The sequence below is a fragment of the Dermacentor andersoni genome, chromosome 5, assembly GCF_023375885.2.
Source record: "Dermacentor andersoni chromosome 5, qqDerAnde1_hic_scaffold, whole genome shotgun sequence".
Classification (NCBI taxonomy): Eukaryota; Metazoa; Arthropoda; class Arachnida; order Ixodida; family Ixodidae; genus Dermacentor; species Dermacentor andersoni.
This window is the reverse complement of record NC_092818.1, coordinates 184,936,374-184,951,817: the sequence shown is the minus strand read 5'-3', so window position 1 is coordinate 184,951,817 and position 15,444 is coordinate 184,936,374. Positions and strand designations below refer to the sequence as shown.

At 44.3% G+C, this 15,444-nt stretch overlaps 1 protein-coding gene across 4 annotated transcripts in view; it reads left to right on the top strand.

The window, feature by feature from the left end:
- Window positions 1-15,444, top strand: part of LOC140218635 (uncharacterized) — a 505,865-nt gene that overhangs the window by 246,057 nt on the left and 244,364 nt on the right. For 3 of the 4 annotated variants that reach the window (XM_072288473.1, XM_072288474.1, XM_072288472.1), the window contains one exon: window positions 4,944-4,981. The exons of the other annotated variant lie outside the window; for it this stretch is intronic. In XM_072288473.1, the coding sequence (XP_072144574.1) occupies window positions 4,944-4,981 (38 nt within the window). The remainder of the gene's footprint in view (window positions 1-4,943; window positions 4,982-15,444) is intronic. 4 annotated transcript variants of the gene reach the window in all.

The following is a 15,444-nucleotide window of genomic DNA, read 5'->3' as shown; positions in this document are numbered from 1 at the left end:
TATACAAACGTGACACGCTTATATGCGTATCTTGCCAGAAATTTCAAGGATTTGCAACTGCATGAAATGAAACATTTTGGTACTGGTCATATTATGCATTAGGGAAGCAGAAATCGAATTTGTGCGAAACGTTCATGGCCACCAATACATTTGGGGAAATGCGCGTTCGGATGAAGTAAACAGCTGTATGACTTCCTCTGTGTCTCGAGGGCTATTTTTGTGCTCCCGGCACCCAACGTGAATGTCATTAGAGAGTGTTGCTGTGATCACGCCTGCTGACGACTACGCTGGCAGCTGCTATCCTCGCCGACTTCCGCTCCTTTTAGCGCAACTATTTTTTCAGCCTAGTAGCACCATTTGCGATACCACGGTAAACTAGTTACCGATAGCCCGAAACTCCCACGGCTTTTGTATATAGGCCAGCACCTAGCGAGGTCGGTTAACCTGCAAGACGGAGGGACGAAGTCCAGAGCGCAATGAAGAAAGTAGAAAGACTCGGCCTTCTGGTAGCTAAACACGAACGAATTGACAGCGAAGGGAGAGTATACGCTAAAGGAGTATTGCTTTCACTTTACAGCCCTTGGGCGCTCACTAAAAAAACACGACTCTTTCATTAATAGTCATTTGCATTGAAAAGGCGGACTATAACGACTACCGGCGTCGACAGCGCCTTAGTTTAAAATTCACAAGGAAAATAACAGCATAAATAAGCCTCGTAGCTTTATTTCGGCGTTTAAATTGTAAACAAGAGAAAAATAAACAATGTCGTGCTCCCATCCGTGTTTCAAACTTTATTGCAGGAAAGTATGTGTTATGAAATATTGCTTACTCGTTTTGAAGAAAGACGTGAAAAATCTCCATTACACAAAAATTGCTTATCATACTTTACGTTATATATATAGAAGCATTGATATATTCGAACTACATACAATAGCCTCAAACTGCCTGCAGTTTTTATTTGTGAGTGGGGTGCTAACTTAGTTGGGTTGGCGGAGTGGGTGGTGGCTCTGTGTTGTAAATAATCCTGACTTGAAGAAAAGTGAAAACAGTGATGCTGCATACTAAGGGCTACAGTCAATGAAACTAAGAAAAAAATGTACGATGCTGATGCTCTGAAACATTGCTCAGATATTGAATTACACCATAATTTAAAACCTCATCACGCAACATTTTGACGCATTTCATGCACTTAGCAGCAGACCTCTGAAGAACAGGCAAATGGTAAAACATAATAGGCACAACTATACAACATCCTTACAGGGCCGTAAAAGAATTACAAAGATTTTGTTTAGCGTAAAATGTATTTACTTAAAAGATGATCATCCTTAATGAAGGGAGAGAAAGCTGGATCTAAGGATTTGAACGTCTTCGCTAGAACAGGTCTCCGTACCAAATCTGCCTCAATGTAGCGCCGCGGACGGCATATTCAAATCCATACGGAATATCCGGGGACGGCAACTATACAAAGAATACTAAGCTACTGTTATATAAATCGCTAATCCATCTTGTTGTTGACTACACATCTGTCGTTTGGACCCTTATAAGCAGTGTGAGATTGACAGGCTAGAAGAAATTAAGAAAAAAGCTGTAAAATTTATGTCATCGTTATGATCGTGATTTTTGACCCTCTTTTGCACTTCGTTCTTTTAATTTAACTTCGCTTTATTCACGTCGCCGCATAGCATCGCTAGATTTCTTGCAGAGCATCGTCAATTCTTTCGTTAGACTTTCAAAAAACAGAGTTATCGACGTGAAGACATCACAACTTGAACTTGATGTTCCACTTTGCACGCCCATGGCAGTAATATGTTTTAATTCAGCTTTTTCCGTCGTTCCATCGAAGACTACAATTCCTAACCTGGATCTAATCGCTCATGATCACCCCGAAGATGAATGCTCTTGGCGGATCAACCTCATCGTTGTATAGTACTTTTCTTTGTATAATTTTCCTCTGTTAATCCACTCCTGCTATAGCGCTTTTGCGCTGCAGTATGCACCAATAAATAAATAAATAAATAAATAAATAAATAAATAAATAAATAAATAAATAAATATTAGTAGTAGCCAGATTTGCCAGGTAACATTAGAAAGATCCAGAAATAAGAATGCCACTGGGAACGATCGGGCTTACAAGAACGCACAGGTTCCTCATCTTTACATGTAGAAAGGAGCGTTTTCTGGTGTTTTGGCGAAAGGTGGTTATCCTCAGCCCTCATCAAATATGTCTGGATACCTTGAAAATGGCGGTTCGTGGTGACTCGCTTTCATGGCATGGCGCTCCGGTGTTCGTGCACATGTATTTCGAGGTTTTTCTATGTTTTTCATTCGAGGCTGTGCGGACCCTTCCGGGGGCTAGCCGAGGTCACTCGCTGCGCGCCAGCGGGAAGAAGCGCCGATCCGAGAACCGACTAGCTGGTCCACCGTAGCTGTAGATGCTTTTGATGTGGCTGCGGAACATGGCTCATGCCCATGAGGGATACATGCCGCAGATAAGGTGAGGATAACCACACGCTTTCTGGCACTCCCGTTTGCCTTTGTTTCGGTTCTGATGTTGTGGCTGCTGTGTGGGCACGATAGTTGAACGCGCTCCAGCTCCCCCAAAGCGAGCGAGGGGTGCCGTTGCTCGGCTCCATGCAGCGCTGGAAGGAAGAGAGACGGAACTAAAAGTGGAACCTCGCCAGGTTGGGGGCACGGACAAGCAGTCTATTACCCGGGTGGAACGCCCCGGCAACCCGACTACGGTGGGGTTCGAGAGCAGGCAAGCGCACGAGAGAGAGAGAGAGAGAGAGAGAGAGAGAGAGAGAGAGTATCACTAAGCGGATACAAGGAAAAGGGCAAATGAGAAAGCGCGATCGACCGGTACTTTGAAGTGGGTTCCCGAAAATGCGCGGTGCAGCTGGCACCACTCCAGCACAAATACAATAGACAGTGGCAAACAACCTCAGGCGCATCGCAGCGGACTCGCGGCCGGTAGCTTCTCTATACGTGCACTCTGATACACTTGCATGGTTATCATTTAGTTTGTGAGAAAAGTTATCTTATTTGTGCTGGAAAGTTAAAGAGGTTTGCGTGTGTGTTTCCTTTGATTATGTTATTATGTTATGTTTAACGTCCGGGCTAATGCTCTTGCTTAGTCGCAGTCACGCACAACAGTGCAGTATATAACGCCACTAGATATAAACGATGTTATAAACATTTCAGATTAGGCAAATTAGCGCGTTATTACGTGTAAAGAGAGAAAGCAAAGAGAGTAAAGGCAGAGAGGAAAACAAGATGAACGTCGTGTTTCCTACCCTACACTGGGGAAGCGAAAAATCAATTGAAAGGAGAGAGAGCGAACACCGTGTGCACGCGAGCTGATTTACAGCTCCCATAAACGGTCTCTCAGGTCGGTACGCTTCGGGTATTGCACCAGTGCACGGTTAGGATTTTGCTCTAACGACGGATGTGGCCACGATTAGAATATCTTTGACTCAAAGAATGGTCTGAAAAATGGTTTGAAGTTAACCAGCGATAGAGGCGTAGGACGTTGTACCTATAAGACAGACACACATCAGGTGCTCAATGTTTTCCTCGCACCTTCAGGAGTCGCACGTCGGGCTATCAGTCATCACAATGCGGTAGAAGAAAACGTTCGTAAACTGCAGTAGTAGTCGTTTTCTACTGCTCGATAACTTTCTCTCCTCATGCTGCAACATGTAATCGTGCCTTTTAGGAGCTTGAATGTTTATTGAGGCTGAGTGATGAAGGGGATATAGAAAGTTACGAATGTGGAGTGAATTGGGCTCCATTAAGCAGAGTCAAGGTTTAAAGGGATTTAGGTTCCATAAACTATGCCATTAGTCAGGACGCAATTCGAAAGAATGAAAGAAAAAACATCGAGCGAAATCTGTCTCCTATTTTATCGGCATTTTCTATACTATCTTATCCCACGCACAGAAATTGTATCTAAAACAAAATATTTAGGTAAACGTCCCAATACTGCACAGTAGATAATGGACAACGTCGGGCTCTTTACGTGCATCCTCTTTACGGTATACAAGCGTTTCTGTGTAAAGTATTAAAAGAACGGATGTGTATTTAACATAATTTGGAAAAAGCGTAAGCACCAAGTGGTCATTTCATACATGAGTGCATGTAACGATCATGCAAAGCTCTCTCCATGCGCGGCTGGTTCGTATACGTGGTGGCATTATCGCTTCGTCACTGTAATAGTTTATCAGAAAAATAAATACCTCAGCTTGTTTAGGTAAGAAAAAAAGCTTTCGGCTTAACGTGGCATTATTGAATGTCTTCTACAGTTTGCTACCACAGACCAAAGAGCCTTTCGTGCCGTACTCCACTGGGACGACTTATTGTGTGTGGTTCGATGTAGGGTTGCACTCGTGGCTTTCCCATTACTTACCACCGGTGCGATCCATTGCACTCGAGAACACAGAAACCCTTTCAAAGTTTACTCATGGACGGTAGGAGGTGGGCGGCTAAGGGTACACAACTAAACTAGCCCAATGCTACGCGCACAGCTGTAACGACGGCGCATAACATTGCTACTTAACTAAGGCACTTACGAACATTACACTGCGCCTTCAATTGTTCCTCTCGGCTGTCCAACAACATTTAACGTTGGCTAAGGAGCCATCGACTCAGCGGCACCTCGAACTGAACGGTACATATTCTTGTTCATCTAATACATTTTGCAAATTCAGCTTTTTCAAACAAGCCTATTGGGCGGTGGGGTAGACACCGTAGCAGTAGTCGTTTCGTACAACTCGGCAATGTTCTCTCCTGATGTGGCTGCAGGTAGTCGCGCATCTTGCAGGCTTTAATTTTTGTTGATTCTGAATGATGAAACAGGTAAGCAAAGTTATGAATTTTGAGTGAATTAGGTTTGTGTTGTGAGAATATGTGTGTTCCTGTAATTCCTTGCATGATCCCATTTCCAGGCAGCGTTGGAGTGCCGTGAGGAGGCATTGGTGTACCGGTAAGCAGGCTTGTACGAATATAGCACGTACTTTCGAAAATGTGCTGGTAAAATTTGAAAATTGCGAAAGACGTACGTAATAATGTACAAATTGTAATAATTTTGGTTCGCCGTGGGGCCTGCCGGGAGTGTGAAACATTTGTTGCGAAAAAAACTTTTCAGTGAATAAGACTACGTACCATTTTGCAGGAATTGAGTGAGAGGACAAATGAAAATTTAGAGAAAGGCAGAGAAGATGGCCCTAGCTGCTGTGCTCTAGTTAGATAATTTATATAAAAGAAGGTGAAAAGGCGAATCAACTAAGTCCGGAGGATAACAGTGACAACATCAGTGATATAAAAAGGTTGGCGGCCAGAACAGTGGCCTTCCGATCGCCAGCAAAATTGACTTCCGTACTGCGTCATTTAAGAACTCTATAATACAGGTGATACTCTTATTGCCGCACCTCGGGTTGCGTGAATGCACAAACATAAATTGCTTCGAAAATCGCTTGGTGTTATTGTTTCACAGGGAAGAAACATTTGCGATCGTCGCTCCTGTGTATATGCTGGTCAGATGCAAACTTTGTGTGCAGCCTCTCTGGTACACAGAACATGGTACAAACAGTAACCACACAGGTCACTCGGGCCTGAGGGTCCATTTGTCTTCGTGCGCATCCTCAGCAACGTGCAATGCTCACACTCATCCCCTTTCTATCCCCACTTTTCTGTGCCCCCAGTGAAAGGCAGCAAGCCTGATGTTTATCAGGTTGAACTCCCTACCTTTCCTATCTTTGCCTGCTCTCTATCGTGTGTGCAGTCACAGGCAATGAGATGAATTTAGAGCCGGGTGAATGCCACATCACTCGTGCACCGACCTTGTTTTCGTAGCGTTTGGGCTTCTGAAGTATGTAAAGCTTGATATCATTATCGAACTTATGGCGGTACCTTTGGTGGCGCTGATCGGCTGTGAAGCGCCGTATCACGAAAACAAATCGTGCTAATTATTACCGCAAACATTCTTAAAACGCCCTGTTGGACACCGCAATTATTTTTAAAATTTGGCATTGGAGAACGAGGGGAAATTTTGATATAGATACTTGCCCACACATAGCTGGAATCATCTATGCGGATGCAAGTGTGCTTTAGTTCTGTGCGGGGCTCCGAAACGTTAGTTTAACAGCGATCATTGCAGCATGGTTTAAGTTCACCGCTGCCGGAAGAACACCCGCGGGCCATAGTTCGAAGATTCGCGTTACCGTTACGGAGTTTCTTTGCCCGCGTGATCAGGCGTACCCTAGCGGTGTTGCCGCAGAGTACAGACGCTTAAGTACTGGAACGACACTGTGTTTGGACGCTACCATACTGCGACCTGGAGATCGTGAGTTAGAGAAGGACGGAGTGCACATAGTCGCATTATCAGCTTCACTGAATATTTTGTGATGCTGCGAGACCCCAAGAACATGGTAGTGTTTTTAAAAAAAGTTAGTTAAAAATTTTTCCTACTCAAGAAAAATTCATAAACTTCAAAGGTAGCACTTTGATGGATGTTCAGTTGCTTCCTTCAAGTGCTTAAATATAAAAATTTAACGTGACTGCCTTCTAAGAAACCGTATATGGATCGGGTTTTCGTAGAGGTTTTGAAATGCCTGCGGAAAGAAGATTTCACATTTCATTGCATTGTCTGGTTGCTGAGTGCTCTCCGCAGGCCTCCGGTGCGAAAAATGGCTAAAAGCATTTTTGTTTTCAAGGAAGGAAAAGTCGTGAAAGAGAGTCTCGCTTAAGGGCACAAGCAAAAGGAGAAATCAAATATACCGTATTAGGACGAAATCGCTCGGGTCTGTTGGTGTAATGCTTTGTGCTGACGAAGGCACAAAATGAATAAGGAAAAAAACACAGAAATTGAGACCTTGCTCTCAAAAACGGGTGCGGCAAATTCTTACGTAAAGGCCCGTTTTGGGAAATCAGCCCACGTTTTCGGTGTCTACGTACCTTCGTAGTTGAGCGAGGGACATTACCTAGAGCCGAAACGGACTGAACCATTTACTTTACATAATTCCGCTACGACGAACATGGACGACGCCTCACGGCTATGGCGGTTTTTACCGCTGTTTACGTTTTCATAGCAGTTTTCGTCAGAACAAGTAAATTGCAAGTATTTTTTAAGATGGTATATGGGGTGCGAAATGCAGCCTTGAATTGGTGTCAGCGCTTTTTCTTTTGTTTGAATTTTAGTCGTGCATCTTTACAACAGTTACGGTAACGCATAGGCGGAGATGTACCGCGGCAGGATTCTGACGTTTATCTAGAATGCGCAGCACGAGACGAAGAGTAAGTAAAGAAACAGCGACAAAAGCAAACCGTCTTTCAATGTTTGTCCCCACGCCTGTGTTGTTTACGCTTTGTCCTGTAGTGCCTTTTCCGTACTGGATATCCGTACTGATTCACACGGCAGTTGACAGCTGCTAACAGTAGTTGGAAGATTGGTGCTTTTATGTCTGCATTGGCGCTACATCACCAATATTACCAAGTATCACCAAGTCTGAGCCTCACCGAATATTTAGCAATCAGATTTAAAAACCTGTTAGGAATAGTGAGAGTTTGTTTCTTTATACACATTCTAAATGGAAAGACCTAGATTTGAACACCTCCACTACAGTCGTCAATTCAAAAGTAGTTTTTCAAAATAAGTCAAGTTTACATACGAATGATGCAGGCAGGGAAATACATTTGACGGGACTGCCACAGGCTACGCTTGCGACTGTCGCAGCCAGCACCTTGTTGTTCATTGGTCTCTCTTGCTTCTCTATTAGCAAGAGAGACCAGCGTTCTCAACAGTAGAAACTCACCTTCGTTCCAACGCGTCCTCTTTGAACCTTCTCCCTGTTGTCGCAGACACGCAATTCTCTGGTTGCTCGCGTTCACTTCGCGTTTTTTACCCTCGCAAATTCTCGCGAGCGTTCTAACTGCGCCTCGGTAAGGTCAAATCGAAGCTTGCGAAGCCTCTCAGCGTGCTCACTTTTACGCGAGGAATTCATCAGTCTTCATTATTTCCTCTTCAAAAGATAGCTCTATAGCGGCATCTGAGAACCCACTCATAGAACTCACGTTATCGTCTAGCATGTTTGTTGTACATTTTCTTCTTTAAGCGTTCTGCGGCGTACGCACCGCTGCTGGTTTCCACATCGACGTTGGCTACCACTCGAGACAATACATGTTAACTACATTAATAAACCAGGTGGAAGCTGCCCGAGCTTGTGATTAAAAAGCACTCAAAATACATAATTCACACAGAAAGAGAGCAAAACAATTGTGTGCCCCCCATGTGCACGCTTAGTCCATTATTATGCGTAATGACTTGTCTGTTGTGTTTCTATAGTTCTAATGAAAATTTCTAAAGGCAATCGTATAGATACATACATATATACATACACACAGACGTACGTACATACATACATGCATGCATGCATGCATACATACATACATACATACATACATACATACATACATACATGCATACATGCATACATGCATACATGCATACATACGTACATACAAACATACATACGTACATACGTACATACGTACATACGTACATACATGCATGCATGCATGCATGCATACATGCATGCATGCATGCATGCATGCATACATGCATACATACATACATACATACATACATATGAGGACTAAAATTACATTCAATACGTAGCTTGGTTCGTTCGGCTTATCAAATTACATAAATACCATGTTTCTTCTTTAGCAGGAGTGCACAGTTATAAAATAAAGGAGTTGGAAAAGGGAACTAGAATGATCGCAGGAATTAGAATGCGCGGTAGTTTTTAGGTCATTATTATGCTTTTCCCTCCGCGTGTGCGCACACACACACACAAAATAAAAGAAATAGAGAAGACATTTGGGGCGTAGTCTCATTAGATGTATTTATCGTCATGTCACAGCAAAAACTTAATGAGGAGCTTTAGTGAATGAGTGCTTGCTCATCATTTCTATGTGATTTGCGGTGTCAGATAAAGGTAACGTTAATATAGCCTACTTTCAAGCGTGTCGCTTTACTTGCATGGACTCTCAATTCCCATAAGAATTACCAGAATATGCAAATCCGTTGCTGCGTTCCCGATGCGTCCTCTTTCTTTGGAATTGCTCCAATGAAACTTGCCCTAAATGATCCTGCCATAAAGCTGAATCAGACATAATAGTTTTGAATAAGGTAAAAAATAAAATAACGTTATTTAAATGAGAAATTTGAAGTTTTACGACAGTTTCCGCCGCAGCGGAATTAATATTTGTGTTTGTTCCGAGTAAATTCCACATTACCACATTTCTCCCCCTGTCTTTTTACAACAGGAAGCAGAGGACGCGGAAGAATGTAATTGAAATACTGAACACGAACACTTATTAATTACATTCTTATAATGTCCACTAAGAGACTCTACTTCAAAATTATTTTGAACGCTACGTGCTATACATCTTCTCAGCATAAGCGTTTGCATATCCTTGAATTATTTAACTTCACTGTTCATGATTTAAGGTTATTATGGAATGCAGAAAGTTATGTTAGTGAACTTTTCTACAAATGAGCTTTCAAAAAAGTTGACTGGCGATTACGATACTCCCTAATGCGACATTTGAGCGCAGCTTTATACGTGTTTTCTTTCGCGATGGCTGGCGCAGACAATCTGGCTCGTGCGGCAAGTTGCAAATGGAGCGTAGTGTGGCGCGAATACCTCACTAATGTGGAGATCACGGGAGCCTGTCAGAGGGCAGCGTGTTACCGCGATTCACACCAGCCGCCGAAGACTGACCTCCCAGACGACGCGTGCTACTCTGGCGCCATCTCGTAGGCATCGTCGCCGCACTACGCCTTTCATCTCACCCCTTCACCACACCCTCCTCCCCTGATTTCCGCCTCGTGGTTCCGCTGAACCTTCCTCCTCCGTGTCCCTCCTCGCGTCTTTTATCCCCGGCTGCGCGCCGTGTTCCCTCCTTATCTTTCGCTGTGCTAATTCGCTCGGTTACACCGACGCCATCGCTCGCCGCATGAACGGGAGCGCAAGAGCTGCGCTCTAAAACAGGACGAGAACAGGGCGAGGCAAGGAGCAATAACATATTTTTCAGGAGTGCATGAGACATCGGATATCGGTTTCAAAAATGAGAGAATGCGTGAAGACGTTCTTTGCGACTTTCTTTATTGATATGATATAAGGAGATGTTGAGCTCTTCACAGACACAAAGAGGAACATCGTAACAAAAAGAAAATGTCTAATATTTAAAGTAATAAGATTATAACACGAAATGCTCTGTAGCAAACGCAGCTTCAAGTGTCATAGGCAAATGAAATCATTGTTGCGTGGCTTCACATCACTGTTATCGCTGGTGCTTTTGCTATCCCCAGGAGCAAAAGAAGTGACAGAACATTCGGCAAATTCAACTGTTCTTTGCGTCTACATAATGCCAAGCACTGATAACGTGTAGCGTATACTTTATATCTTTATTTTATTCATACCTCAAACGCCCAAGGACATTAGATGAGGGGTGTGTATTACAATGGTAGCAAACATGATACATCAATCGGTATCGTCATTAATGATGGAGTCTTTCTAGAGAAGGTGGTCGGTCATCACGGAACTTTTGGGCAGAAAACATTCCAGTGCGCGAAAAAAAAAGAGGGAAGTGCTGCTGAAAAGTGCTGCTGAAAAGTGGTTGTTGAAGATAAACGGCATTCGGGTGGCTGCGGCGGGGAGCACGATGTATTGGACGGATAGGTTGGTTCTTGGCTGGTGGTGCATGAATGATTGGTGGTACAAACAAAGGCGTGCAATCGTACGGCGACAGCCAACCGTTTTAAGTTTAAGTTGTGTTTTTAGGATTGAGATACTAGCATGATAGAAATAGTTACTGAGAATAAATCTAGTGATGCGACACTGAATTGATTAAACTCGTTAATGAGGCTGGCTTTGTTGGGGCGGAATAAAAAACTGGCATATTCTAATTTGGGTAAAGTTAGTTTCTGTTGGCCCAAAAGTACTCGTCGTATTCGGGCCACCAAAATACATGCGGATTTCCTCTCTAACATTGAAATAAATTGTTAAAAGCATCTCAAGTGGCTACTCTCTAAGTTTGTGTCTTTTCTCCTTTAAGGTGTTCTTTAATATGGCTGGAGAATAAGTGCTCTACTCCGGTATAAATGTGGAAACACGCGAAGTCGCGTGTTTCCGCACATGCCGATCACGTATATGACTCGTAGGAAAGATGCTAAGAAGTGTGAAAGGAACCCAAACAAATGCGGCTTTTGTTTCTTGCATGGGCTCAGCGTATGCATCACTGCGGTGCTTGACAGCCAGCCTCCTCGACAGCTCATGAGCGACTTCCCATCTTGGTATAGTATAACTCCATGCAGCAGAGAGAGAGCGAGATTAATTTATTTACAGAAAGGTTAGCCTCAGCTATAACTTGCTATGGCATGCTACTCTACACTGGGGAAAAGGGACGGGTAGGAAAAAGGCGGATTAATGATGATAAATCTGCAGTAAACACAATAAAAAAATGTATTGCGTACCAAGAAGTGATAGGCGGGTGGATTTGCAGCAAACTTATAGCATTCCGTAAATGAGTGCCTTGAAAGAAGATGAAACTATGTAGTTGCGATAAGCTCAACCTTTCACGTTAAGAGCTGTTCTGAAAGCGGACGTATACACGTAATAAACCACTGTGGCGGGAGCTGCATGACACCTGATGTGCACAAAACAAATATTATGTTTTAGCCTTTCTTGCAACTTTGAAGGAACGACGGTCACTTTACTGCACAAGTGATTCGGAAGCTGTGTCCACATATCTAGACAAGACCACTGACCGGAACACTTTGTCTACAGGCGTAGTTCAACATTTCTTTTTAATAAAACACCACTCGAGGAAAAAAGGATCGAATTCTAAGGAATGCTTCAGAAACTAATTAATACAGCCACGCTAAAAAGCTACCATGCTTATCTGCACTACAAATAATTCAAAACGGAAGTTAATACAGAAATTAAAAATCGATACTATTTATGCCATGTCGGGTAGTTGAAAACTCTGGAAATGGGCGCGTAACGTTTGGTTCGTTTTTCGGTGTTTACTTTGTTGCAATTAGTAATTCCGAACATAATTTTAGCAGGAGTGCACACTACGGATAACACCAGGACACCACAACCATATCGCATTGCTCCATCCTTCTCTTTATCATTCACAAATATACGAAGTTTGATGTTGAAGCGTGATCATCTTGCCTCCTGCCTTGACGACTGTGATTGTGATATCCTTGACCTTACCGAAACCTTGTTGCACCTTGATATTACCGACAATGAAGTCCGTGTGGTTTGCTTTGTAGCTGCATGCTACATACATACGAGTGGATGTTACTTTTTCCTTTCACTATCAAATACTTCATTCTTAGGCCAGAAAGATGGCTAAGCTAAGCCAAAATTTGCTTGGACTCATCTGTACCAGCAACCTCAAGGAGGAGGAGCAAAGAAGGAGAGGAGGCAGGGATGTTAACCAGAAATGCGTCTGAATGGCTACCCTACTCTGGGGGACGGGAAAGAGGAAATAGAGCAGCCTCAAAAGACCGAAATCACCTCCCTGCTCCCACTGCGGTGATCGCTAACTCCAAGACCTTAAAAACAGCCGCGGATACTCATGCCTGGTCTTGCTCCATCTGCTTGTAGAGCCTTAAGACAACTGAAAGGGTGAATAAATAATAACAACAAATACTCCAAAGTGTGCAAGGAGCCCTCAGATAATGGCAACTCCCCGCACAAGAGATCCAATCTATCCAAGGGATTTTCGAACCCATAAGCAACACGTGATAGAGTGAGTCAGTGAGTGAATAAACTTCATTGCAGGTCCGGCGAGGACGTGAACTAGTCGCGCAGCCGGCTGGTCCCACGTCGGGACCGGCAGGTCTAGCCCACCAGCCCAGTCGCGGGCACGCCGGACAGCCAGGATTTCCTTTTCTAGAGCGGGGCTACACAGAAGCGAGTCCCACTCCTCCTTGGTGAACTTGGGGTATGTCAACCCGCACTCCCAGAGCATGTGCGCTAGAGTGGAGGTCTGCCTGCAGGATGGGCAAACGTCGTCGCTATACACGTCGGGGTAAGCCTCGTGGAGAACGGACAGACACGGATATGTTCTGGTCTATAGAAGTCTAAGCGAAATGGCTTGCACCCCATTCAACTTGGGGTGAGGGGGTGGAAAGACCCTTCTAGACAGGTAGAAGAATTTAATAACCTCGTTGTGAGTAGCGGGAGCGTCTCTGTGGCCGTAGGGAGGAGGGGAGTCCGCGCTCGTTACAGAGGAAGCGCGGTAGGTGAGGTCACGCGCAGCCTCGTGAGCCGACTCATTAAGCTTCGGGGAGCACCCTCGACCGACCCTACGTGAGCGGGAAACCAGTGGATTGAATGATACGTGAGAGCGTAGGGACTCGAGCTGCTAGGAAGACGAGCAGCTTGCTTGGCGATGCAACCCTTTTCAAAAGCCCTTACTGTCATTTTCGAATCGCTATAGATATCGGACGCACGACCGTCTAGCAGGCGAGGGTGATCGCGGCTTGCTCGGCGACTCCGGGGTCGGAAGTGCGAATGGAGGCGCTATTGGAAATCTTGCCTCTGGAGTCGACCTTAACGACGGCAAAGGTCTTCCCATCGCTGTACTCCGCGGCGTCGACGAAGCTTGCTCTAATGACTCGTTGATCTAATGTCGATGCGCAGGCCTCCCATGGGTCGCACGACGATGGCTCATACAACGAGCTGTTTGTGAGGTAAAGTTCGTTTCTTTGACTCTCTCCGGAATGTGCGTCTGCTAAAGCGAGACAGAATCAATAAATGTATTCGGATACGTGACATATTTCAAATGCGCGTGGCCCGTCTTCACGTCATTCTTCTTTCGCAAAGCATCATATACCTCTCTCATTCTGTTGACGTTGCTTTGGTAATGTCACGTGCGCACCATGGTGAATTATTGCTTTTATTCTGGCATAGCTTGCGAAAGGTATAGTGCATAAGCAGAAATAGAGCATAAGAATAAAGTCTTCGGAACGTGGCGTATAACTAAGATGTTGCTATGGTTCATACAGTCTCTTTAGGAGCAGTGACATTAAGTTGGACGGATCAGTGAAGAAATAACGGGTATAGTCGATTCTGTACCCACAAGAAGTGGGACAATTCTTTCCCCGCAGTAATTTATTATTCCTCCAACCACTTTTTTTATCTGTTTTTCTAGTTTGTAATCGCGGTTGCACTGCTGGTAGTGTCCTCACGAAAACGATGCACAGTTGTCTTTCGCCGCAATATTGAGCGTCCTTATCGATTTAAAAAAGTCCACCTGCAGGGTACATTTTAACTCTCAGCGAAATAAGTTCAATGCTACCGTATCACTTGTGTAGCAGAAACGGGAATATCGATTTTTTTTAACAAAAAATATTCGCTGCCTTCGTCGCATCTCTCACTGCACACACTAAAACAAGTCATTGTTCTTACATGACAGTGCTGCTCTATTTCTTCTTTTCTTTAGTTGTAAAACCGCGCTATTCTCTCTATTGATTAAGCCCTGAAAAAAAAACGACATAAAAAATTGTGGGTCATTGATTGGATTAATTTTGAAGCATAGGGAACTTTTGCAAAATAAAGCATTTTGTTAAAGGCAAGATAAGTGTTTAGAATCATAAATGAGACGGCCGAACAAAAGAAAAGGTCTCGCACGTGTGCACACGAAGCACGATTAGTGAGGATGGCGTGTGCACAATCCTACTAATCAGGCTAATCGAGGCAGCGATTTTATTGCCCTTCGGCTCGCGATATTCGCATTTCACAGCCTCTTGCGCCAACAACAGCGCCCGGTCGTCGGACCAATCTGGCTTGGTGGAGATAGTCTCTCGCATCTGCTAGGAGGGCAATTATCGTTCATAATTCTACTGTGACATTCATGCACATTTATTGTTTGTTGTTATTTTTTCTGTTAGATTGTTTTCTTCTTTTTTTCTTATTTCCTGAGGAGTGCATTTCAGATTTTGGAAAACCCGGTTATTAGCCATCGTGGTGTACTACAGTGATGCGGTGCCAAACACAAGGGCGTGGGATCGAATTCCCGCCGCGGCGGCCGCATTTCGATGGGGCGAAAATCAAGAAACCCCTTGTGTCGGGCATCGCGTGCATGCTACAGGGGCCCTGAACCACCTCTGGGCTTGGCGAAATAACGTAGTCCGCGGGTAGCATACGCTGCTGCGGACATCTCAGCCAAGTTTTGCTATCGTATACGCGGCACGTAGAGCTCGCAAGCGGATGGCGAAGTCACCTTTCACTCAAACGCTCTCTTTTCCACAAAAAGGCCCTGTCCTCACTCTCTTCTAGACGCACTATTTTATCATTCCCTTAGACGGCTGCTATTGGCCGATAGTTGGCATCAAGCTGCGGTCGGCTACATGGCATAGATAAC